This window comes from Felis catus, chromosome D1 (genome assembly GCF_018350175.1).
Source record: "Felis catus isolate Fca126 chromosome D1, F.catus_Fca126_mat1.0, whole genome shotgun sequence".
NCBI lineage: Eukaryota > Metazoa > Chordata > Mammalia > Carnivora > Felidae > Felis > Felis catus.
The window spans coordinates 18221120-18248966 of record NC_058377.1 but is presented as its reverse complement, the minus strand read 5'-3'; the positions used below and the strand labels follow the sequence as shown (position 1 = coordinate 18248966).

The 27847-nt window shown below is 50.5% G+C and overlaps 1 protein-coding gene across 1 annotated transcript in view; it reads right to left on the bottom strand.

The window, feature by feature from the left end:
• The window catches only part of GRIK4 (glutamate ionotropic receptor kainate type subunit 4), a 311988-nt gene that overhangs the window by 39303 nt on the left and 244838 nt on the right, over positions 1-27847 (bottom strand). The window contains 1 exon segment of the mRNA XM_045038428.1: positions 5655-5768. Coding sequence (XP_044894363.1) covers positions 5655-5768 — 114 coding nt within the window.

The following is a 27847-nucleotide window of genomic DNA, read 5'->3' as shown; positions in this document are numbered from 1 at the left end:
AATGTTTTCGTTTTTCTGGGCTCTTCTCCCCTCCATTCACACAGATCTTTGAGAGCTTATGGTGTGCGTCAATATCATTAAACCCGCACTGCAGATGGCCTAGGGGTTCTACTGTTACAGTATATGCAGAACTTCTCAGTAAGAATGAAGGAGCCGATATGCCAAGGAAATCGAGACAGCCTTGAACTTCAGATGTCCTGTCACTTGATTCCCATCCGTAGAGTACCAGGGGACACCTCAGATTCTAATGGCTGGACCCCAGATGCATGGCTTGGGAGATCATCTGGCCCCGGCCAGGGATTCCGATGCCCCGTCAGGTGGGTACGATGCTGCATGTAGGATACGCGGGCTCAGGGCGGGAGGGAGAAGTGAGTCCTGGTGGCAGCCATGTAGGCCTGGAGCAGAAGATGCCCCTAGGATGCCTGTGATATCTGCCTCCCATCTCTTCCTGTTCTCAAGACCACTGGAGTCAAGGTCAGGAAGAAAAAAAAAAAAAGGAAATCTATTTAGGGCATTCGTTCTGCTGCTTGGGATACTGGGCCTCCTAACGGAAGTCAGGCTCCTAGGGCTCTGTACTGCGCCATCAGGAGCCACAAAGGAATGTGGTGCTCACTGCCCACAGGACCACAGGGTACTTCCCTCATCCTCCTTCCTGCCTTTCTTCTCTCCATAGTTACGAAGCTAATATTGCCTGTTTGGGATGATCACGTTTCCATACCAGACAGAGAGAGACAGACAGAGCGTGAGTGGGGAAGAGGCAGAGAGAGAGGGAGACCCAGAATCTGAAGCAGACTCCAGGCTCTAAGCTGTCAGCACAGAGTCCAACGTGGGGCTCGAACTCACGGACCGCGAGATCATGACCTGAGCCAAAGTCAGACACTTAACTGACTGAGCCACCCAGGCGCCTCTGGGCTCCTTTGATGAAGATACTGTACTGCATAAGAAACACTCTACCCTCAAGGAGAACACAAGCCACCATAATGGCAGCAGCAGGTTAGAGACAGAGAGAGCCTGAACCAGGTGGAGTCAGTGGGGGGGGGGTGGGGGTGGGTGGAGAGCATACTTGAGAACTGTTTAGGAGGTGAGCTGACCAAGTGAAGGTGGAGGGGTAAGAGAAGTGAAGGGCAGCTCAGCTCACTGGGCGGAGATGGGATGATCTGAGATGGGACAGAGGAGAAGCAGGCAGAACTAGACTGAATACAGCTTCTGACACTGTTTTTGAGGTGCCCATGAGACATCCAGGGGCCCGTGAGACATCTAGGTGATGTCTAGTCATGTGTTCAAAATACGCTTCTAGAATTCAGGGGGGCGGTCAGGGCCAGATTTACAGATTTGGTAGTGGGTGAGATTACCCAAGCAGAGAGTTGTCAGAGTGAGAAGGAAAATGGGTCAGGGACATTCATGGGGTAGACAGACAGAGAAAGAGGGGTCCACAGAAATGCAGGAGAGGCAACGATCAGAACAGCAGGAAGAAACCGTGACCTGGATCCCAGGAATGGAGAGAGTGTTCAAAAGCGGGGGAGGGATCAACAACAACAAATGCCAAAGCCAGAACGCTCAGCTGGCCTCTGAGCGGCAGGGAGTAGGTGGTCCAGAGAGCGAAACATTCTGATTTTGGTCCTAGAGATGCCTGGGCAGAAACAGACGTTATACCCCAACAGTGAGGAGAAGGAGAGGACCACATAATTACCTCTTGGTGATCCCATGTTCAAGAAAAACCCTAGGTAATCTCAGATTGTCGGAAATTCCCAAATTATTTCTGATTGCCTTTCAACTTCACAGACATTCCTGCCATCCTTATTATTTTGGAGGGTTCTGCGATATATTCTAAATAGGCATTTATACTCCGGGTTAATTATTTTAACCTTTGCACACAGGTTCGACTATCACCAGATGCTCGCTTTTTGGTAATAATCACTCATGACTCAGGTGACCTCAGACATAGAATAAAGATAGAGATTCTAGGTCATGAATAGATTATAAGTGAAATTAAATTACCATATAGTTGTTCACAGGTAACTATCGATTAGAGAAAATTCACAAAATAATAAATACTCAGTATTCAACTTTAATTTTGTTAACACCATTTTATGAAAGATAGCTTCTCTGTGTAATTTTAGATCTAGGCTTTTGTGGTGAACTCGGCTGGGCTATCCTTTGGCATCCGCTGTTTCTGCCAGTTCAGGGTACAGATGTTTCAGATGCGGCCAAGTTCACCTCCAATTTGTTCTCACCAGGTCTCCCCTGGTTTCATTGATTCAGGATTGTTCTCTCCCCAGCTGACTTTTTGGTACTTTCTGAGCAAACTGCCTCACACACAGAATGCATTCAATAAATATTTGTTGAATGAATGCATAAACTGTCAGTTCTGCTTAGGGTAAGCTGTTCACGCCAGTACTCAGTTTTTACCCAGCTCGGCCCCCCGTTATAAATCAGATCTAAGCAGCCATGTGGCGTACTAGGCTGGAAGAGGGGAGGGGTCCTGAACAGAAAGGGGAACCGTATCAGTTAGGGTTCTCCAGAGAGACAGAACCAACAGGATGTGTGTGTGTGTGTGTGTGTGTGTGTGTGTGTATGTAAAGAGATTTACTTTAAGGAATTGGTTCATGCCATTGTGGGAGCAGTTAAGCCCAAATATATAAGGCAGGCTGGACATTCAGGCAGGATTTCTAAGCGACAGTCTTGAGGCAGAATTCCTTCTGCTTCAGGAAACCTGTTTTGGCGCTTAAGGCCTTCAACTGATTGGATGAGGCCCACCCACCTTAGCAAGGGTAATCTCCTCTACTGATGATAGCGGTTAATCACCTCTACAAAATACCTTCACAGAAATCTAGGCATCACAGCCAAGGCAAGCTGACACATAAAACTTCACAACCCAAGAACTAATGCGGTCATGGGTTTGTGGTGGTAGGAAACACTTGGCCAACAATCCAATTAAGGGTGTCCAGAGGGTTGGTGAGTGGGAATTTTGTTCTGGCCAGAGCTGATATTCCAGGCAGTGGTGGCCTGGGTGGTGAGGGCAGCCTAACAGCAGATGTCCCCAGGCAGTGAGTGGAAACACTTGGTGTCAGGTGCCTTCACCCACACAGTCCATCGGGTCATGAGCGAGGCTCTAGAATCCTTGGCATTCATCAAGAGATCAAGGCCAGAGCCTAGTTGTACAGCCTGGCCACAGCAATGTGGCGTGGAGAAAGCTTCTATGTCCCCATTACTTTGGGATGCTCCCTCAGGGCTCGGTAGCAAGATTGGGGTGGGGTGGGGTGGGTTCAAGAGACTGTGCTGGCTGGACAATAGCTGAGGGAGTAGTGACAGGTATAAGGGTGACAAGAGCACTGTCCCCAGAATTAGGAGACTTGGCTTCCAGGCCCAGCCCTGTATTAGTTCCAAATGGGACTTTAGCTTCCTCACCTGTCACTTTGGAATTATAATACCTTCCCTCCTTTCTCAAAGAACAGTCCGAAGGACCGAATGAGAGAAGGCACACAAGAATGCTTTCCAGAACACGTTATCCAAAAGAGATCACACAGATGAGGGGGTGGCAAGCCTGGTGTCACAGAGAGAGCAAGCTCGAATCACACCATTCCTGGGTTTGAACTCTGCTCTTTCAGTATTATAAGAATAACCCGAGTGTACTGGTGTCCTAGGGCCTGCTATGACAAAGTGTCAAAAATTGGGTGGCTTAAAAAAAAAACAGAAATGCATTGTCTCAGAGTTTGGAGGCTAGAAGTTCAAAATCAAGGTGTCAGTGGGGCCGTGCTCCCTCTGAAGGCTTTATAAAAATTTTTTTAAAACGTTTATTCATTTACGAGAGACAGAGAGCACAAGCAGGGTAGGGGCAGAGAGAGAGGGAGACACAGAACTGAAGCAGGCTCCAGGCTCTGAGCTGTCAGCCCAGAGCCTGACGCGGGGCTGGAACTCACAAACTGTGAGATCATGACCTGAGCCGAAGTCGGACGCTCTACCGACTGAGCCACCCAGGCGCCCCTTAGGCTTTAGGGGAGGACTCCCTCCTTGTCACCCGAAGCTTCAGGTGGTCCTTGGCGTTTCTTGGCTTGTAGATACATCATCCCAACCTGTCTCCAAATTCACATGGTCTTCTCCCCTGTGTCCCCATTTCTCTCTTTTTATACAGACACCTCTCATTGGATTAGGACTCACCCTAATCCAGGATGACCTCATCTTAACTTGATTGTATCTGCAGAGACCCTGTTTCTAAATAAGGTCACAGTCACAGGTCCTAGGGCTTAGGACTTCAACATGTCTTTTAAGGGGATACAATTCAACCCATAACAAGAGTGCCTAACATCACAGGTGTCTGACACATGGGAGGTGCTCCATGAACCGGAGTTCTCTTCGTCGTGAAAAAGAGGAGGGGGAATCAGAATCCCCCTTAATTCACGAGACACACACATCAGCGACAGCGTCTACAGTGACCAACTGCTCACATGTTTTCTGTTTTAGCCTAGAGGGCTTGGGATTTCGATGCTGCCTCCCCTCTCAGAGGATCGGCCTCCTCTCCTAAGACGGGCCGTGATCGTGACGGATGCTGAGGCCCAGCACAAGACAGCGTTCTTCCGAGCTGCTTGAATGGGCTCTGTGACGAGGGGACCTTTCCTCCTGCAGAAATGGGCCGTAGCAGCTACCAGCTCCGTGCGCCCAGGCTGGGACTGTGAATACAGGCAATCCCCTTTCTGCAGGGCTGGGATTTGGGGCCTGGGGGAAGGAGTCAGAAGCCAGAGGGTCACTTCTTCAGCTGGCCCGTGGGATGAGCTCTTGATCACTCCCCTGTAGGGCAGCCTTTGGTGGTGCCAGGAAACACACTGGAAGACACCATGTTAACGTGACCTTGGACACCTATAATGACTCGAGTATTGGGGGGGGATCCACGTAACAGCTGTGCGCTTAGAGTCAGTTTGGATGAAAGGATGAGACCAAGTTTCTTCTGGTTCGGTAAGAAAACTACGGAAAGTCAACTCTGCACGGGCAACGTAACTATTATCCACTTTGCGGATGGGGTACAGCCAGGGTACCCTGGCAGGCCCGTCCTCCACCGCCCATTGGTGTGCTTTCACAAACTCCTGTAGATGCTCACTGTACTCACGCCAGCCAACCTAACCAGAGAAGCCTTTCTTTTCTTTTGTTTTTCTTTTTTTTTTTCGAGGACGCAGAAGAGGGGACAGACCAGAGATCAGCGATGTTATCTATTCACCAGTATGGATAACCCAGAGAGGAAAGAGTCCACATTCCCTCACCAGACGCAATGCTTGGCGTGAACCAAGGTGCACCGGGGAGTCGGTGACATCCTTGAAAAGGCTGGGATAACTTATCGGGACTGGGGACCCTGTCCCCAGGCAGAAGCAGAGTGACCACTCTGTGGTCCCACACCCTGTGCACCAAGGGATGAGCAATCACTCTTGGTCATCTCTATTCAGTGAGGCAGAAGCAATTTTTACTGGAAAGCCCACAAGTGTGACTTTTCCATTCTTCCTGTTTGCAAGTCCGTGCAGCTGATGGGGGAAAAAATAGCCCAGCTCATTTGCATTTAAGTCTTGAAATCTAAATATTTCCGTGAGTCATTCATTATTACCATATAACTCAGTGTTTGCATGCAAATAACTTTAATGACATAAATGCTTATAAAATAAGTCTCTTACCATATGAACTCGGTAAAGAATGCTAATTCCCAGAGTCATGAATGGCTTGGAGAAATCAATCACCTTCTCCCGTTCAGCAGTAATGGTGAGGCCTGCCACGGCCAGGTCTGCTTTCTGAAAGGACAGAGAAAGCCCATCAGTGGGGTGGCCTTGTTAGATGCAGGTATGGGGACTTGTGGCCAGAGGTCATCACTACTGGGGAGATTTCACTCTAGTCTGGTTTCTCTGTGTGGGAAGTGGCTCTAGATAGTCACAGTACATCCCAGGCCTGAACATAACAGGACATAGGTATTGAAGCTATAACTTATGGTCATTTGAGGTCAGACCCCTCTAAATACATCAGTAAGTATAAAAAGCCGGGGGCATCACTACAGACCGTTCAGAGATAGTCTCGAAACGCCCTAGGCGAGGGAAAACTGGCACATAGGCTGCTGGATTCTCAACATCAAGTAGTTTTTAAATTCAACTTCTTAATTTGCTCTGTCAACAGAACTTGATGGAGTTGCCAGGTTGTAGAGGACGCGTGGTGGGAGGCAGTTACAGTGAAAAACAAAAATGATGTAACCACGGAAATGAGAAACAATCTAATGCAACCCCACTCATTTCACGGTGAGGACACGGAGGCTCAAATTGAGCTGGTGGCCCGACGTCACAGAGTCTGTCCTTGTCAGAGCTGGGGCTGGACCCGGGGCCTCCGGGACCACTGGCCACTTACGTTGCTGTTAAGGTTAAAATTCAGGTGCCACAGAACTAAAAGAAGGGTCTCTGGCCCTTCATGCAAAATCACCAGAATCTGTTCCAAGGACATTTCCTTCCTTCCTTTCTTTCTTTTCTTTTCTTTCTTTCTTTCTTTCTTTCTTTCTTTCTTTCTTTCTTTCTTTCTTTCTTTCTTTCTTTCTTTCTTTCTTTTTTCTTTCTTTCTTTCTTTCTTTCTTTCTTTCTTTCTTTTTCTTTCTCTCTCTCTCTCTCTTTCTCTCTCTCTCTTTCTTTCTTTCTTTCTTCTTTCTTTCTTTTTCTTTCTTTCTTTCTTTCTTTCTTTCTTTCTTTCTTTCTTTTTCTTTCTTTCTTTCTCTTTCTTTCTTTCTTTCTTTCTTTCTCTCTCTCTCTCTCTCTCTTTCTCTCTCTCTCTTTCTTTCTTTTTCTTTCTTCTTTCTTTCTTTTTCTTTCTTTCTTTCTTTCTTTCTTTCTTTCTTTCTTTCTTTCCTTCCTTCCTTCCTTCCTTCCTTCCTTCCTTCCTTCCTTCCTTCCTTTCTTTCTCCTTCTACTTGCATCTCAGGTGCCCAATTTGGATAACAGTCTGTCCTGAATTCAAGCCCTCTGGGTAAGGAGATGCTATAGGCTTCCTCGATGCTCCTCTTGGCCAGAAAGTCCTTCCTTGAACCTAACTGAAACCCATCCAGTGGCAAAGCAAATTCAATTTCTTCCTATTGGGTCGGCTCCCTTTGCACATGGTATGGAGGGGACAAGCCCAGAACTGGTACACAGTTCTGGTCTGCGTGCTGCCCTCATCAACTAACTTAGCCTAGTCGCTTCATGTCTCTAGATGTCCTTGACCTCATCCTTAAGCCAAGGATGTGAGGTGAAGACAGGGTGAGGACCCTTCCCAGAAATTCTCTAACAGGGATTCTCCACATCTAGTCTCTGACCACCAGCGTCAGAATCACCTGCAGGCCTTACAAAAATGCGAATTTCTAAATTTTCTTAATGTTTATTTATTTTTGAGGGGGAGGGAGGGGCAGAGAGATTTTTTTAAATGTTTATTTTTTTTGAGAGAGAGATGGGGAGGGGGCAGAGGATCTGAAGCGGGCTCTGTGCTGACAGCAGAAAACCTGATATGGGGCTTGAGCTCACGAACCGTGAGATAATGACTGGAGTCGAAGTCAGATAGTTAACCAACTGAGCCACCTAGGTGCCCTTAAAATGCAAATTTCTGAGTCACATCCCAGACCCCCTCAATCAGACTGCGCTGGCGGGTCACCAGCATCTGTATTTGTAACAAGTTGCCCACGTGATCCTGACTACCACTAATATTGAAGAGCCATGTTTTATAACCGCGGCGTGTATCTCAGACTGGCCTCCACTGGTTTCCATTTCAGCTTAACTCCTTCTTCTAAGTCTGGTGGATCAGCTGATGGAGAAGAGGTAGAGAGAAATAAGAAAGGGAAGTGTCCGACCATCTACAAACAGGCCGGGCTGTCCTGAACGAGTGCACACACATACACACGCGCGCACACGCACGTACATGATTCTTCCTAAATCACTGCAAAGAAAATAGAGAGATAGACACGCTGGCCCTCATTGTGCACACAAGGGAATCTGAGATTTGTGTACAAGAAGGATAAATCCATTGGCAAAGGTCAGTCTCTTCTGCATTTCAACCTTGAGTCTCCACTCCTGGTCCGTGTTCCGTCTGCCAGAGGGGCCACGTGATCCTGGCGTAGGTTAACAAACTCAGGGCCTTATAAAGTGAGACCGGGCTTAAATAAAAGAAACAAGGGTGAAGACGTAAGAGATTTTTAATAAAAAATAAACATGTGAATGCCTCATTGTGCTCATTCTGCGTTTCTCCAAGAGAGCGCTGATTGCTGCTATCAAGTGAATCAATCCTTGAGACTAAAAAATGAAGTTTGATGAGAAAATTGTTAACACCTTCATTTGGGACACTTTGGAGGGCTGCTGGGGCCTTTCAGAACCTCAGCCCCCCGATGACAGCGGCACTGGCTGGAGGCCCACTCGAAAGCACAGGTGTACAGCAACAGAAATCAACCAAGCACAAAGGCCCAGCAGGTGCGATGTCAGACTCATGAGTGTGGGTTTCCAGCCAATTGGCAGCCCAAGCCCTGCATGAACCTTTGGAGGAGACGAGTTAAGTGGGTTGGATTGAAGGAACTGAAGAAAAGATCAGGAAAACCAAAACTCATAAAACGGGCAAAGGTACACAGTTTCTGGTCCCTCCTCTGGTTATTTAAGAGCACATATTCCATCCACCCCCCAAATTAACCAAATTCAACAACTCTATCCCCAAGGTTTTTAATTTTTTGATGTTTGTTTATTTTTGAGAGAGAGAGGGAGACAGAGCATGAGCAGGGAGAGGCAGAGAGAGAGAGGGAGACACAGAATCTGAAACAGGCTCCAGGCTCTGAGCTGTCAGCCCAGAGCCCGACGCGGGGCTCGAACTCACGGACCGTGAGGTCATGACCCGAGCCAAAGACGGACTCTCAGCCGCCGAGCCACCTAGGCGCCCCTCTATCCCCAAGTTTCTTTTCCTCACACAGCTTTCCTCCAAAAAGGGCAAACTTTGAATTGAAATTTGGAAATCATGGCACACGTTTATAAACGTTGGCCAACAATGACATTATGGTAAAACAATTCCATATGGAGAGAAAGGTGGAAATGGACGGTGTCACAGGAGTGACGCTTTCCTGGGTGCTTACAGAACTACCACATACCCCGAGGGGGTGTGTGCCCCAGGCTCAGACAGGGCATTTCTGTCCACTCACAAAGAGACGCTTCCCAAACTAGTTGGGGGCAGGGGCGGCAGGAAAGGAGGGGTGGGGTGGGAAAAAGCCAGAAGAAACCACGGAGGTGTGCTCGTGGCTGTTTCTTGCACTTAATCAACTTAGTATAGACTAGTAATTGTCTACCCTGGCTTCCGTGCATCCTGAAGTATCAGCAACAACCTCTCAGGGTCAGGTTATTCCAAAACATGTGCCTGCATTTTATTTCATCTTAGTTAAAAAGACATTCTACTACAGGAGCACCCGGGTGGCTCAGTCGGTTAAGCGTCTTACTCTAGGTTTCGGCTTAAGTCACCATCTCACACTCCCTTGTGTTGGAGCCCCGCATCGGGCTCCGCGTTGTCAGCACAGAGCCTGCTTGGGATTCTCTCTCTTCCTCTCTCTCTCTCTGCCCTTCCCCCACTCACGCCGCCTCTGTCTCTCTCAAAATAAATAAGTAAACCTTAAAAAAAAAGACATTATGCTATACAGCCATCTTCGATGAGATGATATGCCACGAAACCAAACGGACGGCCAAAGGGAGGTGGGAATGTTCAACTGTTAGCATCTGTCAGTGTGGGGGAAGGAAGGAAGTACGGGCATGCCGATAGCCCAGGCCAGCCCTGCCGGGTCTCTTGGCCGCTCACAGCAGGAGGGCTGTGCTCTCCCGTGGAAAAAGCAGTAGGCAGGACATCTCAAGACCCGGCTGTTGCTGCAGCTGGGCCACAAACTCACGGTGCCCGTGGGCGAGTCATTCCCTTTTCTGGGCCAAAGTTGTAGCCACTGTAAAATGAAAGGGTTCAACCAAATGCCCTCTGAACTCTTCTTCCAGCTCCCCGACCTCACACTTGGCATTTCGCTTTGCCAGAAGAGGCGGAGCTTAGTTTAACGGACTCCTTTTGCTCAAGGAGATGACGGCGGTCGGCAGAATCGGATGCTGTGGAGCAGTTGGGGAGAATGAGCTCGGAGGAGGGAACTGCCAGACGTGTCGGCAAAGAGCAGCAGCCGACAGGGACCCCAGGCAGGGGAAGGAAATCCAGAGAGGTCGGGAAAGTGCACCACCATCTGGAGAGCAGGTCCGGGAGCGGTCCCACGGGCAGGGAAACCGGAAAAGGCTGGGACCCCCAGAGCCAGAGGAAGAGAGGGAGGGCTGACAAAAGAGAACTGGTAGAGAGTTCTGTATGCAGCATGGTGTTCCTGGTCTCGGGGTGTTGAGTGTGTGTGTGTGTGTGTGTGTGTGTGTGTGCGCACACGCGGGCACACAGGGGCGTATAAATACATTCCCTCCGAAAACCCGCTCTCCTCCCCATTATCAATTGAAAGTGTTCTTTGAAGAGCTTCATGTTCTGCCTCTGAGAGATCCCCCTCTTTTATTTCCTGGATGTTTGTAGGATTTACAAGGGGAGGGCAGGCTGGAGCCAGCCTGGAGGTGACTTCCAAAACAGACTATCCTTTGCCTCGTGGAGTTTAATAGGGGTCATGCAACTGCCTCCATTGCTATCAAAGCCTGGAGGCCCAGTGTGGCTGCCGCTCTCCTCCCGGGAGCTGGGGCTTGGCTGGGAAGAAGGCGGCAGGTTCCCAGCAGGGCTCCCGGGTCGCCTGAACCTGCTGCCGCCACCCTGCGCCTCCCTAACACCACTACCGCCGGGAAGGCGGGAAGGCGTCTGATGGCCGCAGATCCCGGACAGCCAGAAGGGAACAAACACTCTTCTGTGTCCTTCTCCTCTTCCAGAGAGCTGCTGCCCTCTTTCGGGCAACATGCGCTCCCACCCCCTCAGCAGTGCCCCAGCAGCACTGGCCGATGGCCTCCGGTGGCCTCAGCCCAGTCTCCCCCTCCCACTTCCCAGAGAACCAAGCTAAAGAGAGGTGGGACAGGGCGGAAGGCCATGTGCCCAGAGCAACTCGGCCTCTCTGGGACTCATTTTACCGGGCTATACAGTGTGGGCAATGCCTGGGAGAGTCCAGAGAGATGCTGGACCTATGTCTGGAGTGGCCGTTGACACAGGGCTAAGACTCAGCCTTCTGTGTGGGGCAGACCTGTCCCGACTCTGTTAGTACGCACTTGTTTGCTGTGTGACTTTAGGCGACACACTGAACCTCTCTAAGCCCCAGTCTGCTCATATGCAAAGTGGGGATCATCACAGTGCCTACCTCCTAGAATTGCTGAGAAAGCGAATGGTTCAAAGTAAGTACTCGGTAAATGTTTGCCTTTAGGATGATAATCTCAACAAGGGCCTCTGGAGACGATATCTTAACCCGGGATGAGATATCTTAACCCGGGATGAGTAGGAACGTCTGGGCGGGGGTGCCGGGGGCAGCCAGGCTGTTCTACTTCCAGGTAGGGCAGTGGCCTCTGGACACTTGGCCCCTGGTGGTCTTTCCCGGGTGACCTGGGACATGCACAGAGCTGTGCTGACAGGATGTGCTTCTCTGGTGTGGCTGCCTGTCTCTGAAGATTCACCTAAGGACCCTCTGAGGCCTCATGCTGTCCCCCACGCTTAGAAAACTCAGGGAAAAAATGGACACTCAGCTTGGAAACCAAACTCAGTCATTTCCCACAGTGTCTTCCTTGTTATGTGATCCTCCTCTGGGGACAGCAGATGAAATGACCTCCCCAGCTTCCTTTGAATTCTCGGATCTGCTGTGCTATCTCTGATGGGCTTCTAGATCTTTTTTCTCCGGCTTTTTTTTTTACCGGGTGCCCCTGCCCGCTCCCCCCAAGTCCTCAGTTTCCTGCCCCCTGGGCGGCGGGGGGCCCGGCTGTTTTTCCATGCCAGCCGCTTTCCGCCCCTTTGCCAGTCACATCTGTACATCCCTTATTTCACCTGCTACTCAGGCTCCATAGTGCCTCCCATTCTTTGCTGCCGTTTATTTAACTCTGTAATTGTGTTACTTAACTCTGGAAAGCTTTGGGAGGCTACAGTTGGAATGAGAAAATGCTACACAGAATGAGGTTGTACTGAGCATTCCTGGAAACCTTCACTCCAAGGTAATTGTGTCTGGAGATCCCTTGTATATCGAAGAGGCTTACAGAATTCCAAGCAAGGCCGGTCTGAGGCTGCAAGATGGGAGCTGGCATAATGCATATAAATACCCAGATAGGGAGGAGCTCCGTCCGAGTCCATCAGGGAGGCTTGCCAGGGAAGGATAACTAACGCACATTAGGCCCTGGCTGAGGATGATATGGGGCCACTGAGCAGCCGCTGTGTCCCGGGTTCCCCACCTTGAGTGTGGGCTCTCGGGGTAGGCAGCGACAGCCTGCACAGCCCCCACTGTCCCCTCCTCCTCTGCAACGCTCAGCATTCCCTCACCCCTCTTTACGGACTCTCCACCTTGCCGTAGGCAGCGTGCAAGGTGCTGAGATACAGGCGTGGCCCCGTGCAGCAGAGGGCTTGCAGTCCGGAGGGGAGGTGGACAGTCATGAGACAGTCGAACTATTTGTAAAGTTACAGCTGCAACAGGTTTCATAAAAGGGTCATATAAGGCACCATGAGAAGGTACAAGAGGGGGGTGACAGAGTCTGGGAGGTCTATGGGGGCTTCCCCCAGAGGAGATGCAGTTGCCTGACTAGGAGCTACCTGTGAGAAGCCCTGGGGTGAGCACGCCCAGTGGAAGGACAGCATGTGCCAAGGCCCCGAGGCAGAAAGAGACTTGGTGCATTCCAGAGATTGGAAGAAAGCCAGAGTGGCTGGACGACACAGGACTGAGGAGCCTGCTATAAGATGAGGCTGGAGAGGCAGGCAGAAGAGGCGACAGCTTGAAAAGAACTTGGATGGCCCTGAGTATTTTAAGCAGTGGATGGCCTACAAGATACAGTTTGGAATACTAACCTCGCTAACACCTATAGCCCTTCCTGTGTGTCAGGAGCTGGACCGAGCACATTATGTGTGTCATCTCACTTACTGCTCACAAAACCCCTAGGAGGTAAGTTACTATTATTATCCCCATTTTACAGGGCACAGTGAGGCATAGAGAGGTTAGGGAACTTGCCCAAGGTTGCACAGCAAATAAAAGGCAGAGCCAGGATTCCGACCTGGGCAGTTTCATTTCAGAGGCTGTATCGTGAGCCTGCACCCAATTCAATTGGCTCTAGTGAAGAAAAAAGATTAAAGAGAGGCAAGAAAGGACCATCCTCATTATTATCTTCCCATGTTCGCTATTTAAAAAAAATTTTTTTAACATTTACTCATTTTTGAGAACCAGAGAGAGGCCGAGCATGAGTGGGGGAGGGGCAGAGACAGAGGGAGACAGAATCCAAAGCAGGCTCCAGGGTCTGAGCTGTCAGCACAGAGCCCGATGTGGGGCTCAAACTCGAGGAGCGCGAGATCATGACCTGAGCCGAAGTCGGACGCTTAACTGACTGAACCACCCAGACGCCCCCGCTTGTTTGTCCTTTCTACCACTGCACACAGGGCAACCTGATGTCCATGCCCCCACTCCATCAACATCAGCCAGCTGGACATGGTACCACGTCCCAGAGATGCTTTCCAGCCCTTATCTTGCTGAACCTCCTAGCCAGCCATTCGTCTCAGCCCCTTGCCCGGCCCTCCTGAATGAGGTCAATGTCAAGGACACGCAGCCCTCCCTCCACGTCTCTGACTCCATTGCCACGCATCACCAGCACCAGGCCAAATCGGGTTCACGTTCCAGCCCTGCCAGTCACCGACTGTGTGACAGTGGGTAGGTTTTACATCCCCTCCAAACTCACTTTTCACTTCTGTAAATGGAGATGATAATCACCAGCTCAGGGCTGTTGGGAGGACAAATGACATGTAACGCACAAAGCACGGGGCCCGGCATATACAGATGCTCAATACATAGTGGCTATTAATATTCTTTTTCTAAAAAGATGAACTTTGACACCACGACAACTCTACCCTTCCTCCCTCTTAAAAAATTATCCACGATCCTCACTCCCCTGAAGTCCGCCCTCATGAACTCCTATGACTTCAGCCTCACTTCCCAGGACCCTTGGGCTCCCCCCACCCTGCACCAGTCTGGCTCGGCTGACTCCAAACACCTTGTACTTCCTGACAGCAGTGGCTCCCAAGGTGTTGCTTCCTCCACCTAGAATGTCCAACCCACATCGCCACCTACTCTCCAAGGCCCATTCACAGCTTACCTCCTCTGCAAAAACTTCTATGGCCTCCCCAGGAATGAGCCCGTCTTCATATCACCAAAGGTGATAAGACACTGTTTATACCACTCACGTGGCATAGGCCATATAATGCCCTGGATTCGAACAGGGGGCCAGGGCTCATACTTGAACTCTGTACTTACTGGCTGTGTGACCTTGGGAAAGGACTTACCTTCTCTGTGCCTCAGTTTCTTCTTCCATCAAGTGGGCATAACAGCAGTTCCTACCTTCATGGGGCCTCTGTGGGAATTAAATGAGGAAGCCGTGCAAAGCCTCTGCCTGGCACAGAATAACTCGGAAGATATTAGCCCTTCTAATTATTCTTAGTGTCGTTGTAGACATTCATATCTTAGCTCCCCATTGGATTATAAGAAGCAGGGACAAGGATTTTAAAATATTTAATGCATATAGCATTTCAAAGTTGCCATTGGTCACGTTTTACAAAGAAACCGAGGCCCAGAGAGGTTAGTAATTTGCTCAAGTACACAGAGCTAGGACAAGGAGAAAGTGAGCTTCAGACCCATAGGGAGTATTAGGACCATTTATGTGGCTTTCTGATGGCTGCACTGGGCACAGTGATTTTCCCAAAGTGGGCACACGGCGAGTCCCTAATGAACAACCAGGACGGCCCACGGTGCAGGACACGGGAGGACAAGCCACCAAACGTGGCCTGCCCTCGAGTCCCTTCACGCTGACAGCAGAATCAGGCAGATGTCTGACACGTGCCTGTAAGCAGGGGGGATTTTATCAGGAAGTCAGAATGTTACAACCGGATTCAGGTCATGACCCGGATGCGGTCAGATACAATCCTCATCTTCCAGCCTAAGGCGGGCTCGGGGCCCTGGATCCCGGCCAGAGGGCTTCCTTTTCCCCTTATACCCTCCCAGGCCCAGTCCCCCCTGTAAGCCCGCTCAGGAGAGAGCTTGCCCAGGCTCTGTGCTTACAGGCGGCTGTCAGGGGAGAGGTGTTCGTTCTCCCCCCAGGAAAGTCTAGGGATGGTGAGGACAGTCACGTCCTCGCTGGGCCCGGTGGCCAGAGAGAAGAGGAAGGACTGGCTCCATGGAGCCAGTTTCTAGACTCTGGCCGGCCCTCAGTCCCTGCTGTGCAGTGGAACAGATTAACATCTGCAGCTCAGCCCATTTGAAATTAGATTATCTGCTTACTTCCTGTCCTTTGATCGATTTACCTGCTGGGTGTCTTCCTCCACCCCCCTCCCCGCCACCCCCCGCCTAGTGAGATGCCCAGGGACCTGCGATGACTCACTGAGGTCACCAGGCAGAGCGGCAGTGGATTCTGAAGGAGACGGGGGAAGCTCACTCCCACTCCTGGCGCGAGCTTCGGCAGAAGTCATCATTTAGGCCTTCCTAATAACATGCCTGAGAAGGGCGCACATCTGCCCTCCTGCCACAGGAGGCAGGCTGTCTTCCCCCTCCTCCCCGTGGGCACTGGGGCCGAGCATGAACTCACTCTCAGGGCTCACATGCCATCTGCACCACGTCCGGCGTCCTCGTCCACTGGGGACACTGGATGCCAGCCCCACCCCTTCTGCTTTCAGGACACGGGAACAGGGGTAAGGGCAAAGACAAGAGCGCCCAGTTAGCACGCACGCACGCACGCACGCACCGACCAGCCAGCACCCGGGCCCCCGAGGCTGCCCGCCCCTATTGAGAGGGAGGCTCTGATCGGAGCTTTCGCGAACCGGTCTGAGCCCAAATGGGTGGGATTTATCCGTGCTCACTGGGCTGGGTCCATCCTCAGTAATGCTCGGGGAGCAGAGGGCCAGAGCAGCGTTAGTATTCCTGGGGAAGCGGCGATGTCATTCGCAGGTCCGAGGGCTCCCCGGTGCTATTTCTCGAGGTGACAGTCTGCTCTCAGGGTTGGATGAATTTCTTTAGAGTTAAATTAAAATCCCCATGAAATATTTAGTTGGCTCAGCTCAGGGCTGTATTATTGGCCTATGCAGGCAGATTTCAGTTAAGAACCAGGCTGAAGGTAAGAAGGGGTTGGCAGGTCAGCCACCGGTGAAGTGGTGGAGCACCGGAGGGTCTGAGCAAATGTTGACCGTTGACCTCTTGTCATAGTCTCCCGTTCACCGGCCACGGGCCTTCTTGCCTTTTGGGGTCAGACAGATGTCTGTTTAAATCCCAGCCCTGCCATTCGCCAGCCGAGCAAATTACCTCCAGTCCGGGCTTCAGTCTCCTCCTCTCTAAAATGGGTGAAATAATGTCTTTTATGTTTGCTGTGAGGATTAAATGTAATAACCTATGTAAACGGAGCTCAGGTGCGGTCCTGCCTCTTCCTCTCCCCTCTTCCAAATGTAGTTTTTCAAGGGTCTCTTGAAAACTAAAGCAGATTATGCTGTTCTAGTCTGTATTGACTTAATCTTTTTTATGCCTGTGGCCCCTTTCAGCACTCTGGTGAGGTCTGTGAACCCCTTCTTTAGAAATGTTTAAAAATGATTATTCTGCCTGGGTGGCTCAGTCAGTCAGGCATCCGACTTCGGCTCAGGTCATGATCTCACGGTTTGTGGGTTCGAGCCCCACGTCCGGCTCTGTGCTGGTAGCTTGGAGCCTGGAGCCTGCTTTGACTTCTGTGTCTCCCCTCTTTCTCTGCCCCTCCCCCGTTAACACTCAGTCTCTTTCTTTCAAAAATAAATAAAATAAAAAAAAATTAAAAAATGATTATTCTATTTACTGTATTGCATAACTGTATTACACAGAAATACAGTTGTCAAGCTGTCTGGGTGGCTCAGTCACTTTAGCATATGACTTTGGCTTAGGTCATGATCTCACGGTTCGTGGGTTCGAGCCCAGCATCGGGCTCCATGCTGACAGCTTGGAGCCTGGATGGAGCCTGCTTCGGATTCTGTGTCTCCCTCTCTCTCTCTGCCCCTCCCATGCTTGCGCACTCTCTCTCAAAAATAAATAAGCACTGGGAGAAAAAAAAAGAAATCCAGTTGTAAAATATTTTTACATCTTTGTGCTACAGTGACCTTGGAGCTACAGGTAGGTCTAAGACCAGCACTATACTGACACGACTGGTGACAAAGTCACAGGTATAGTTCATACCAGTATGCTTTGCTGCCCACATTCGTAATTAAAGGAAATAACACATTTCAGTTTAAATTTAGAAACCAAATAGATGTAAATTTTTCTCTTCTAAGTTTATGGACTCTCCTGATGCTATCTATCCTCAGATCCTTGGGCGGACAGGCAAAGAACCTACAGAAACTTCTCAGCTTACAAACAGTACAGGCTGACCCTTGAACAATGCAGGGGGAGGGGTGCTGACCCCCTGCCCGGTCGAAAATCTACGTAAAACGTTTGGCTCACCCAAAACTTAACTACTAATAGCCTACTGTTGACCGGAAGCCTAACCGATAACAAACAGTTGATTAATTCGTATTTTGTAGGTCATACGCGTTAAATATCATATTCTCACAATGAAGCGAGTAGAGAAAAGAAAATGCTATTCAGAAAATACATTGTACTGTATTACACTACTGTACTGTATTTATAGAAAATAAATCTGTGTCTAAGTGGATCCAGGCCATTCAAACCCAAGTTGATCAAGGGTCAGCTGTAATCGTTGACCACGGCCCACGGGCGTCAGGGCCCGCAGCCTACTCACCACACTCCGGCCATGCTGGCCTTCGTCTTGCTCCTCCAACAGGGCAAGTTCATTTGCATCTTCACATCTATGCTCTTCTCCGGCTGCAGGGCTCTGCCTTGGCCTTGGCCTTAGCTAGGCTGGCTTCTTCCCACTGTTCAGATCTCCAAGTGGTTTTCCTCGTGTGCCTGTCTAATGGACCCCTCTCTCTGACGCTCTGTCTTATTGTCCTGTTGTGTCTTCTTCACAGCAAACATTACAATGCAAAGCTGTCTTATTTATGCGTTCATTTCGCTGTTTATTGTCTAGAATGCAAGCTCCAGGAGGCAGGAACCTGTAATGTGTTTTTTTTGCTACAGCCTTATGAATACCCCATTTCCCCCAAACTGATAAATCCCCCAGGCCACGTGACAATAAAGTCATCGGCAGGCCGTGTGTTAAGAGGCACTAGATCTCTACTGGCAAGTTTTCATACTTCTGCCCGTCTCCCACTCCTGCCAGCTGCCAAAAAAGCCACGTGGGATCTGGGGCACAGCGTGGGGCCCCGCCACTGAACGCGGCTAACTGGCCCACAGGGGGATCAAACTCGCAGCCCTGACTTCATAAGCAGGGGGCTTGCACTGACCACGCCAGCTCTACAAGGTTCCGGGCCTACGCTGTGAGAGCACGTTCAGGTTCAGACAGGCTCAGGCAAGTGGCTTCTGCTGCTGGAGGAATCTGACAGCACCACTAGCCCACGATGCTGTCTTTCTTTTATTTCCCTTCCCACCTGTCAGTCTTGTAATGAAAAATGGTGTCACTCACAGGCCTGTTATTAGGACTGTTTCGGTGCGATAAAATCAAGTAGCACCAGATGTTGGAAGCATTGCTGAAGTTACAGAAGCTTCCCCTCCACCCCCGTCTCTACTCCAGGCCGACAAGTCCCCTCCCCTGTCTCACTCACCCCTCACTGTCCTGTTGGGCAGGAGGGAGCCCCCAGCTCTGCTTCAGACTGGCCACTGAGCTGCCCCGTGGCACGAGCAAGGGTGAGCAGTGATCTGACCAGTCAGATCCAAGAACTGGGTAGCCCCAGCTTTGTTCTCGTCTCTTATCGATATAGGCACAAGTCAGAACCGTTGCAAAGGGCAGGAGGGGAGGGCATTTTCTCAGGGATCCCTGTAGTTTTTTGAGGAGAGAGCTAGAGACGTCGTCATAAACCTCTGGCCACTCTTCTCGGGTGGCAAAGTCCATCTGGTCGACTTCAGAAAGGTGTCCCACCTTGTTCATATGGCTCATGTGCCTACCAATAATAACATCCTCAAAGTGCTTTTCACAAGGCCGCATTTGGCTCCACAACAACTACAAGGTCAGCAGTAGCCAGTTTAGAGACTGGGGAATGAGGCTCAGCAGAGTTATGGGGTATTAAATTGGGGGTAATGGTTGCCTTTGGGAAGGAGGGGTGTCTAGAGAGAAAGGAGGCGTGTTGACGGGGTGGGGACAAGGGGCCCTCAGTGTGCTGGTCATGGTGTTATTTCTTGACCCGGATAGTGATTCCATAAGTATGTCCCCTTGGTGACAATTCATCAAGCTGGCACTTAAGATTTATGTGCTTTTCTATACGTGTATTTAAATTAAAATGTTTTTCAAAAAGTTAAGTGATTTGCCCAAGCAGAAGAATGAATGGCTGCCTTCAAGCCTGACACTGAGCACCTTGCTGACTCCGAAACCCACAGGGGCTGCAGCGGCTGCAATTAACTGTGCCACAGTCTGGGAATTTCACACACCCAAGAAAGGGACACTACTGTGGATCTCTGTTTAAACGCCCGAGTGATGGCTAATTCAAGAAGGACGGGAAGGAACAGCTGGATGTTTTAACGCGATTTGCATTCGCATCTGGATGGAGAAAAGTCTAGCTCCCTAGTCTGGTCCAAACAGCTGAACAGACTGAAACTTCTGGACGAGCCAACTCTTTGTCCAATGAACACCGGGCAAAGCCCCGGGGAAGCCTGGCCTTCCCCTGGGGAAGCCTGCTGGGAGCTGCAATCGCCCTCCAGCACTGAGTGGTTCCCATTCTAGGTGGGTCTTGAAACCTAGAGGAGAGGGGACATTCAGCCTGTTACAGATTCAACAGCAATGCTCTCGTAGTGCTTTGTGACAGAGAGTTGTCAGAGGGCCCCGGGTTTAAGTCTGCCTCTTGGTAGCTGTGTGACCTTGGGCAAGTCACTTAGCCTCTCTTAACTTGTTGTCTCATGAGCAAAGTAGGAAGGGTAACAGCTTCTATTTCACTGGGCTGTGAGGGTAAAATGAGCTAATGTACAGGGCCTGATGCAGAGGAAATGTTCATTGATCAACAAATGCTCACTGCCATTGTCACGCTGTTCCTGATCCTGGCATCCTGCCTCTATCCTCTTTCTGTTCTCTTTGAAGCCCCCAGGACCTGGCCTCTACTCTGGGCTGTGCCATCCTGCCTGGGGTGGGGCGGGGGGGGGGTGGGTCCTCTGAAGGCTAAGCCCTTCTACCCGATTTGCTCCTATGCGAGTCCCCTTCGCTTTCGACGGACACCAACATACACGCGTGCTGTTACTTGACGCCATCCACCTTGTTTTGATCTCTTGCCTGTGGCCCCACTGTTCACCACTCCCCAGCTGCCAGCCAGGGCCCCAGTCCACTGTTCCACTGCCATCCAGGATGTGGTGGGTCTGCTCAGGGTGTCTCCCGGATTTGGATAGGGGATCCATTTGGCAAGAGTCGACAGCATCTTTCCGAGCAGTCCAAATTCATTGAATGGACCCCAGGCTGCCATTTTAAAAGAGGTGGGCCTTTGTTCTGTTGCCTCAATTGCAAATGTGGACGCAGTTGGAGCAGGAATGTGTCACCAAGCAGGGGAGCATATCTGAGGGCTGCAGAAGATAAGGAATCATTCCACAGGTTCTAGAAAGGGTGGAGCAGAACAGGGCTCCCGGCTGCTTCGAGAGCTGCCAAAACACCACCATTGGCACGATCAAGACAGGCCTGGTTCTCATGCTGACAAATGGCGGGATGTCAGCTGCTCCTGACAAGCTATGGGATGGCAAGAAAAATAGTCTGTGAATAAGCCCCTCAAAGCATATAACGATTCTGGCCGAGAACTGTGAGACGGGGAGGCCAAGCCATGGCAACAAGCAAGTTGAACACCACAAGACCTTCTGGTGCAAATTCATTTCTGTGAGTGAGAGATGGCCAGAGGACAGAGGGAGCTGTCACATTCAGATTCTTTGAAGCAGGCCTATTTATTCACAGGAAGACAAGAGATGAGCGGGGCCTGCCTGCTGGGGCAGGGCAGGGAGCCACAGCAGCAGGATCTGATGACTGAGGTACCGCTAGGTAAGCAAAGCCTGGTATGTGTTTGGGGCGGCTCTGCACGGTAATTAAAAGAACACACTGTGGACCCATCTGAGCGTGGAGTCCGCCACTTTGCAGCCACCACGTGGCTTGGATGAGTTCACCTCAGGGCCTGTTTGCGGATCTACAAGACGGGGGTAAGAAGACATTGCCTTGTAAGGTTCTTTAACGATTAGATGAGATAATATTTGTAAAGCGATTGTTAGTACGTAGTGAGCGCTCGGTCAAAAGCGCCCGTTAATTATCTTTAGAGTACTTTCCAGCCAAGGGACAGGCGGAAGGTCAGCACAGGGAGCCACAAGGGCTTGAGCACGGCACATGAGTCTCAGGTGAGGTGACTCAGACGTCCGGGCAGGTGGTCCGGGAGCCTGCTCCATGATGCTCAGGCCACTGCTACCCCTCAACACACAGACTCAGGAAACAAAGCCAGCAAGTACAGAGGGACAAGGTTTACTCCAAAGGCAGTTGGAAGATAAATGTATGTGATGGGGGCTGAGAGGATACCCAGTTAGACTAACTGAAGATGCAAGAGTGGACAGAGGTGAGCTGTGATTCGGGGAACAAATTAGGAGATGGGGGTCAGTGGGGGGGGGGTCAATTTAAAGCCAGACGACCAGCCCTGGACATTCCCATACCTTGGCGAGAGGACAGAGGGGTGAGGTTGCTTGTGCAGGGGGGTGAGCTGGAGGCCCAGCTGTGCGTTGTGGGGGAAGGCAGAGATTTATAGGAAGCCTGTGTAGGCCCGATGGCTGCTGTGAAAGGGCAGCCCCAGAGAAGACATCAACTCCTACAGCACCAACCTGCTGAACGCACCAGCGTATCTAGGCCAATTGTGTGCTTTCCCTGTTGCTAGTCAAAGGGATCATCTGAAAACTTGTAGCTGGTTCTTAGCATCGGGCTGTTCTGTCCAGGCTTGAACTTTCTTGGGGCCAGGGGGTGTAATGGTCCGTTCTTTTGCACATGCCTTCACAGCATCCCATCCATCCATCTATCCATCCATCCATCCATCTATCCCTCTGTCCATCCATCCATCCACCCACCCATCCATCCACTCATCCATCTGTCCATCCGTCCGTCCGTCCATCCATCTACCCACCCACCCAACCATCCACTCATCCATCTACCCACCCACCCACCCACCCACCCATCCACTCATCCATCAACCCACCCACCCAACCATCCACTCATCCATCAACCCACCCACCCACCCATCCACTCATCCATCTATCCATCCATCCATCCATCCATCCATCCATCCATCCATCCATCCATTCATCTGTCCAACCATCCCATAATTGCTGAGTGCTAGTATATGCTGGGCCTGTTCCAGATGCTACCAGTACACAAATAAGACCGATGTAGTCCCTGATCTCAGAGAACTCACATTCTAGTGAAGGGAGATGCACAAGAATCAAATAGTCCCATTATAAGCAAGAGGATTTCAGATGGTGATGATCTCTTTGAAGATAACACAACAAGGTAATGTGGTAGAGTGTAACTAAGAGAAAGGATGGGGGTTCCTTAGGGTGGCAGAGAAAGAATGTATCTTGGAGGAGGTGACACCTGGCTTAGACCTAAATAATGAGAGGGAAATAGTAGATTGGAGACTTGGGGAAAACAGATTTTTGGTAGAACGAAGAGCAAATGTACGGGTTGTATGTTGGCATGAAGCATGCTGTGTCCAAGGAACCAAGGCAAGGCCAGTAGTGATGCAGCAGAGAGAGCGAGAGCCAAGTGACGGGAGATAACAGGGCCCTGGGGCCTCTTGATCAGTCCTTCAGATCCTAGGAATATTGGTGAAATTGTGGCTGATGCAAAACAGGGCACAGGGGGAAGAGATATGCTCATTTAACATGTGAGCAACAGTAGCCCAGGAAGATTCAGCTGCTAATTTACGATTCAGGGACAGACCTTGACTTGCAACTCAAGGTATTTTTAAGCCTAAGAGGACATGTGGACTGCCTAGCACCTTGTCACCTAACACAGGTGCCTCTTCCCCCAAAAGATGGCCCGGAGAACCTTCCCTCCAATTTCTGCTCCTTGTGCCCCCTTTTCCCACAAAAAAAGGGCAAGAAAAGAGGGGGGCTCAGAACAGTACAGCAGGCCACCACCATTGCATGTAGCTTCTGGAACGCTGCTGGACCTCCCCACTGTGAGAGCAGGACTGGACATGGGCTGCTTGCTCTGTCTAACTGGTAAGCCTGGGTAGCGTCCAGGCATGGTGTGGCAAAGAGGAATCAACCCAGGTCAGCCTGGGAGAGGGAAGGACCAGCCCCAGGTGCCTACATCTCAAGGGAGCAGGTGCACATCCCTGAGTGTGTGTGTGTGTAGAAGGGGATGGATAGCAGGGAGGCTGAGGACCTGAGCTTTAGGCCCAGAGACGAAGTTCAAGGACAGCCTCCTGCAGAGAGAGGGGGTAACAGGCGACAGGGACAGGAGAGGGCTCGCACTCCCTGCGAGTTACCACATGACAGGCACACTATGGAGACTGTAGTTCACTGATTTCTAACCCGGAGGTGGCTGCCATTATTTCCATTTGGAGAATGAAGACCCGGGGGTCAGAAACGCTGGGTGACTTGCCCTCACAACTTTCACCTGGAAGAGCAGAGATCTGCACAGGTGGCCCAGGGGGCGGGGTGTGGGGACAGGGGTGAGCACGGCCACTCCTTCCATTTCTGCACCGCGTGTATCCTGATCACTCCCAACTGGAGAGCAGGCCCAGCTCTGCCCTCCCGCTGGCCTCCCTCACCCACGACCTCCTGTCCTTCTCGCCCTCAGAGTCCTGCTGGCACTTCAGACCCATGTCATGTACTCCATGTACGTCTTCGTCTCCTAAAGCTACTCTTTTTCCATGTACTATTTCTCAGTTCATGACTTTACCAGCCACCTGTCATCCAAAACAGAGAGCAGGAGTCAGCCCGGAGTCTGCCCTCGCCCTCCCTTCCTTGCTCTCTCCCCATTCAATAACCAAGCCCCATCCATTTTACTTCTGCAATGCCTGCTTAATCCATTACCGCAACTCGACTCTCACTGCTGCTGCCATCATTCAAGTCTTCATTTGAATTATTCAGTAGTCTCTGCACTGGTCTCCTTGCTTCCAGTTCCTTCCCACTCTATCCATCTACTGAACTGCACGGGCACCAGCGGTTCTCAAAGTCGAGAGGCATAGGCACCAGCGGTTCCCGAACTGGAGATCACGGGCACCAACCAGTGCTCTCGAACTTGAACGTGCATCACAACCACCTGAAAAACCTGTTAACATGCAAACTGCTGGGCCCCGCTCCAGAGTTTCTGATTCAGTAGGCCGGGATGGGGCCCCCGAGTTTGGATTTTGCACGAGTCCCGGGTGATGCTGATGCTGCTGGTTCAAGGTACACAATTTGAGAACCGCTTCCTTGGGGTCTGTTTCTACACCAAGGACCTACTCAGGTCAGTCCTCTGCTTAAAAAACAAACAAACAAACAAACAAACAAACAAACCCAGAAACTCCCTACTATCTTTGAAATCTTTAAAATCGAGCCCAAACTCCTGCGGTACCTGGGTGGCTCAGTTGGTTAAGCATCCAACTTGGGCTCGGGTCATGGTCTCAGAGTTCATGGGTTCGAGCCTCGCATCAGGCTCTGTGCAGACAGGAGATCCTCTGGATCCCTCTCTCTGCCCCTTCCCCACCTCTCAAAAATAAAAAAAAATAAACATCTTAAAAAAATAAAATCAAGCCCAAACTGCTTACAGTGATCCTCACCACCTGGCCTAGCCATGTCTTTCCCGCATCACCTCACGCTAACTGACCTCCCTTCAACCTGTAATGAGCCTACATCGCACTACTCACGTTCCTTAAGGCTGTCAAATATTTCAGACTCTGTGTCTGCCCACACAGTTCCCGGCCTGCAACTCTTTCCCCGCCTGGAGCTTGTCCACTTCCTACTTGTCCATCAAGGTCCAACTTGACTGTACCTCCCTTTCAGGCATCATAGTGTGTTAGAAGGGCTGTGGACTTTGATGTCAGCCAGGCTTGGCTTTGAATTCCAGATCAATCCCTTGTTAGCCGTGTGACCTTGAATTAGCCTCTCTGTTAGGCTGGGGTTAACCTCAGCGTCTTCATTACAAAATGTGAATCATAATAGTTATCTTTTAAGATTGCTGTTGGAGAGGAAATGATGTATGATAAATGTCTGACAGGTAGGAGGGAGTCAATAAACAATAGCTATTATTATCATTAGCTCTGTTCGAAAGTTCTGCCTGCTTCCTGGAGACGAACAGTTTCCTTTTTCCTCTGTGTTCCCACAAAGTTTTGTATGATTCCATTTTGCGTGTATCACATACTATGGTCTCATTATTTTTATACATTAGACCTCATTCCAAGTATAGCTGGGGCCATTGTATGACTTATAAAAAATTGATCCTCTCAGCAGGCGTAGTGGGCACATGGTTTGGCAAACTAAAGGCTTCTCTGTAGGAAGAGAATCTACAGGTGGATACATGCCCCCACCACTGCACGTGCTTGGTGAGCAGTGCGAGTGTTAGGTTTCAGGCCCTATTCACTCCTTGTACAATATACTACCTGTACAACTGTATTTGGAGGTTCTATGTATATAGCATGTGAGTTCAGTGCAAGTAAGAACCGTGTCTTATCTACCTGAATCCACAACTGATGTTGAATCAGTGTACCCACGGGCGGATGGGAAATACATCAGCAGGGTTAGTTAGGGCTCTGGCCTCAAGTGCAGGGGTAGGATCCTTACTCCTGTGGAGAAAGGGAGCCCAAGGACCAGGGTTAGACTCAGGCTTGAGGAATAATCAGGGGCTGAAATGCTAAAACTAGGTGGTGAACGAGAACGTACTTTGGGGACTGAGACAGAGGTTAAGTGCCCAGGTGTTGAACTGGAGTTCGAGAAAGAGCTCTTAGAGCCCAGAATATGAATGAGCCTGCAGATAACATCTTACCTCTGCCATATGGGGTGGGCAATCAGGACCAGGGTACCCTTAGAAGATATTAACATACCATTTTCTATAGCTTCCTTCCCCACCCCTGCCCCACGTCAATTCCTTACTGCCTGTCTCTTCTGTTGAACAGCAAGCCAATCTCTTAGAAGGCTTTCAGATGCCTTAATTAATACATTTCCATTTCTTTTGCAGACCCCTCGCTCCCCTTAACAGCTGGCACTCAGTGGGGAAGGAGGAAATAATTCCCAAGAAGTGAGCCTCTGACAATTTCCCAGCCTGCTTCTAGACGCCCATGGGGTTTGGAGGAATTCCCAGTCTGAAGCTGCTGATATAACTCTGAACACGACTGAAGCCCAATCCCCCGAGAGTCCCGTGTCAATTCCTGTCGAGGTCTTTTCCTGAATCTGGGCCGACCTTCTCTGGACCTCACATTCTACAAGGCCACTTTAAGGGAGATAAGGATTGAGGTTGTGTACCTTCACAGGTGATGCACAATGCCCTTACTTGGCCCCGCCTTGCTCAGGGCTCAACTCACATCCGCCGTGGCCACACCGGAGCAAACATTTCTCTGATGGGTCTGTACTCCCCCTACCTCCACACCACCTCGTCTGTAACCTTTCAAAGGCAGAACCAAATCTGATCTGTCCTCTTACCCCCACCGAGGGTAAAAGGGCACAGTGACCTACACATAGTACGTGTTAAACTACCTTCTGCTGATTGATTATTCAATTGATAGCCTGGTTTTCTAAGCCTTGGGTTGACATCTGCATTGACATAAACTCGCTGATGGGTGACCTTTCTAAGTTTATGCTAAGAACGCTTATTGTATGGCGCCTCGTTCCGTAGGATTCGAAGGAACTGTTTCTTAATGCTTTGCTGTGTTCTAGAAATTTCTGCTTGTCTGCCTGCCCTTCTAGCTGGAGGGCTCCTAGAGGGAAGGAACCTGGGTTCAAATCCGAGCACTTCCAGGTGTTGGCCTCTCGGGGGCTGTGCCTTCTTAGCCTCTAAGAAGGAAGCAGTTACAAAAGCCCCCACCCCCAGGATTAACGGCAGGGAGGACAGAAGTGTCATCCAGGTGTCCCTCTCAAGCCGGCCACTCAGAGCCACCTGCAGCCTATTCCTTCCTCCCCGTTATTCCAGCAGGTCGGGAAGGTTCGGCCGCAAGCGTTCTGTGTGCCAGTCAGCAGTTCACATGTGCTCTTTGCAGCGCAGTGAGGAGAGCGCAAGATTGGGGTCTGGAGGGGGCAGGAGCCCGGGCTCTGGCCACCCGGGGTGTATCTGCGCTTGCGTGAGTCACTCAACTCTGAGCCTCCATATCCTCATCTGTGCACGCTGGAACAAGAATTCCTGCCTCTCGGGTCATATGAGGGTTGGATGAAATGCCACGTGTGGAGCTCCTATAGAGTGCCTGGCCCTTGTCAGGAGTGATCAGTCCCCTCCCGTCCTATGCGCTTTCCTGGGGGCTCAGCTTGGAACTCAGGAGAGACGTGACCAAATGTCTGGAGCACAGGAGACCCCCATCCTGATTCACCACAAAGCCAAGGGAAATAAGAGGAAGAAAAAAAAAACCTGAAGGCCTTAGCAGAACCCTCTGGTGGATCTGGGGGCTCATCCCAATCTTGCGGGGTGCGCGCAGGTCGCCTCTG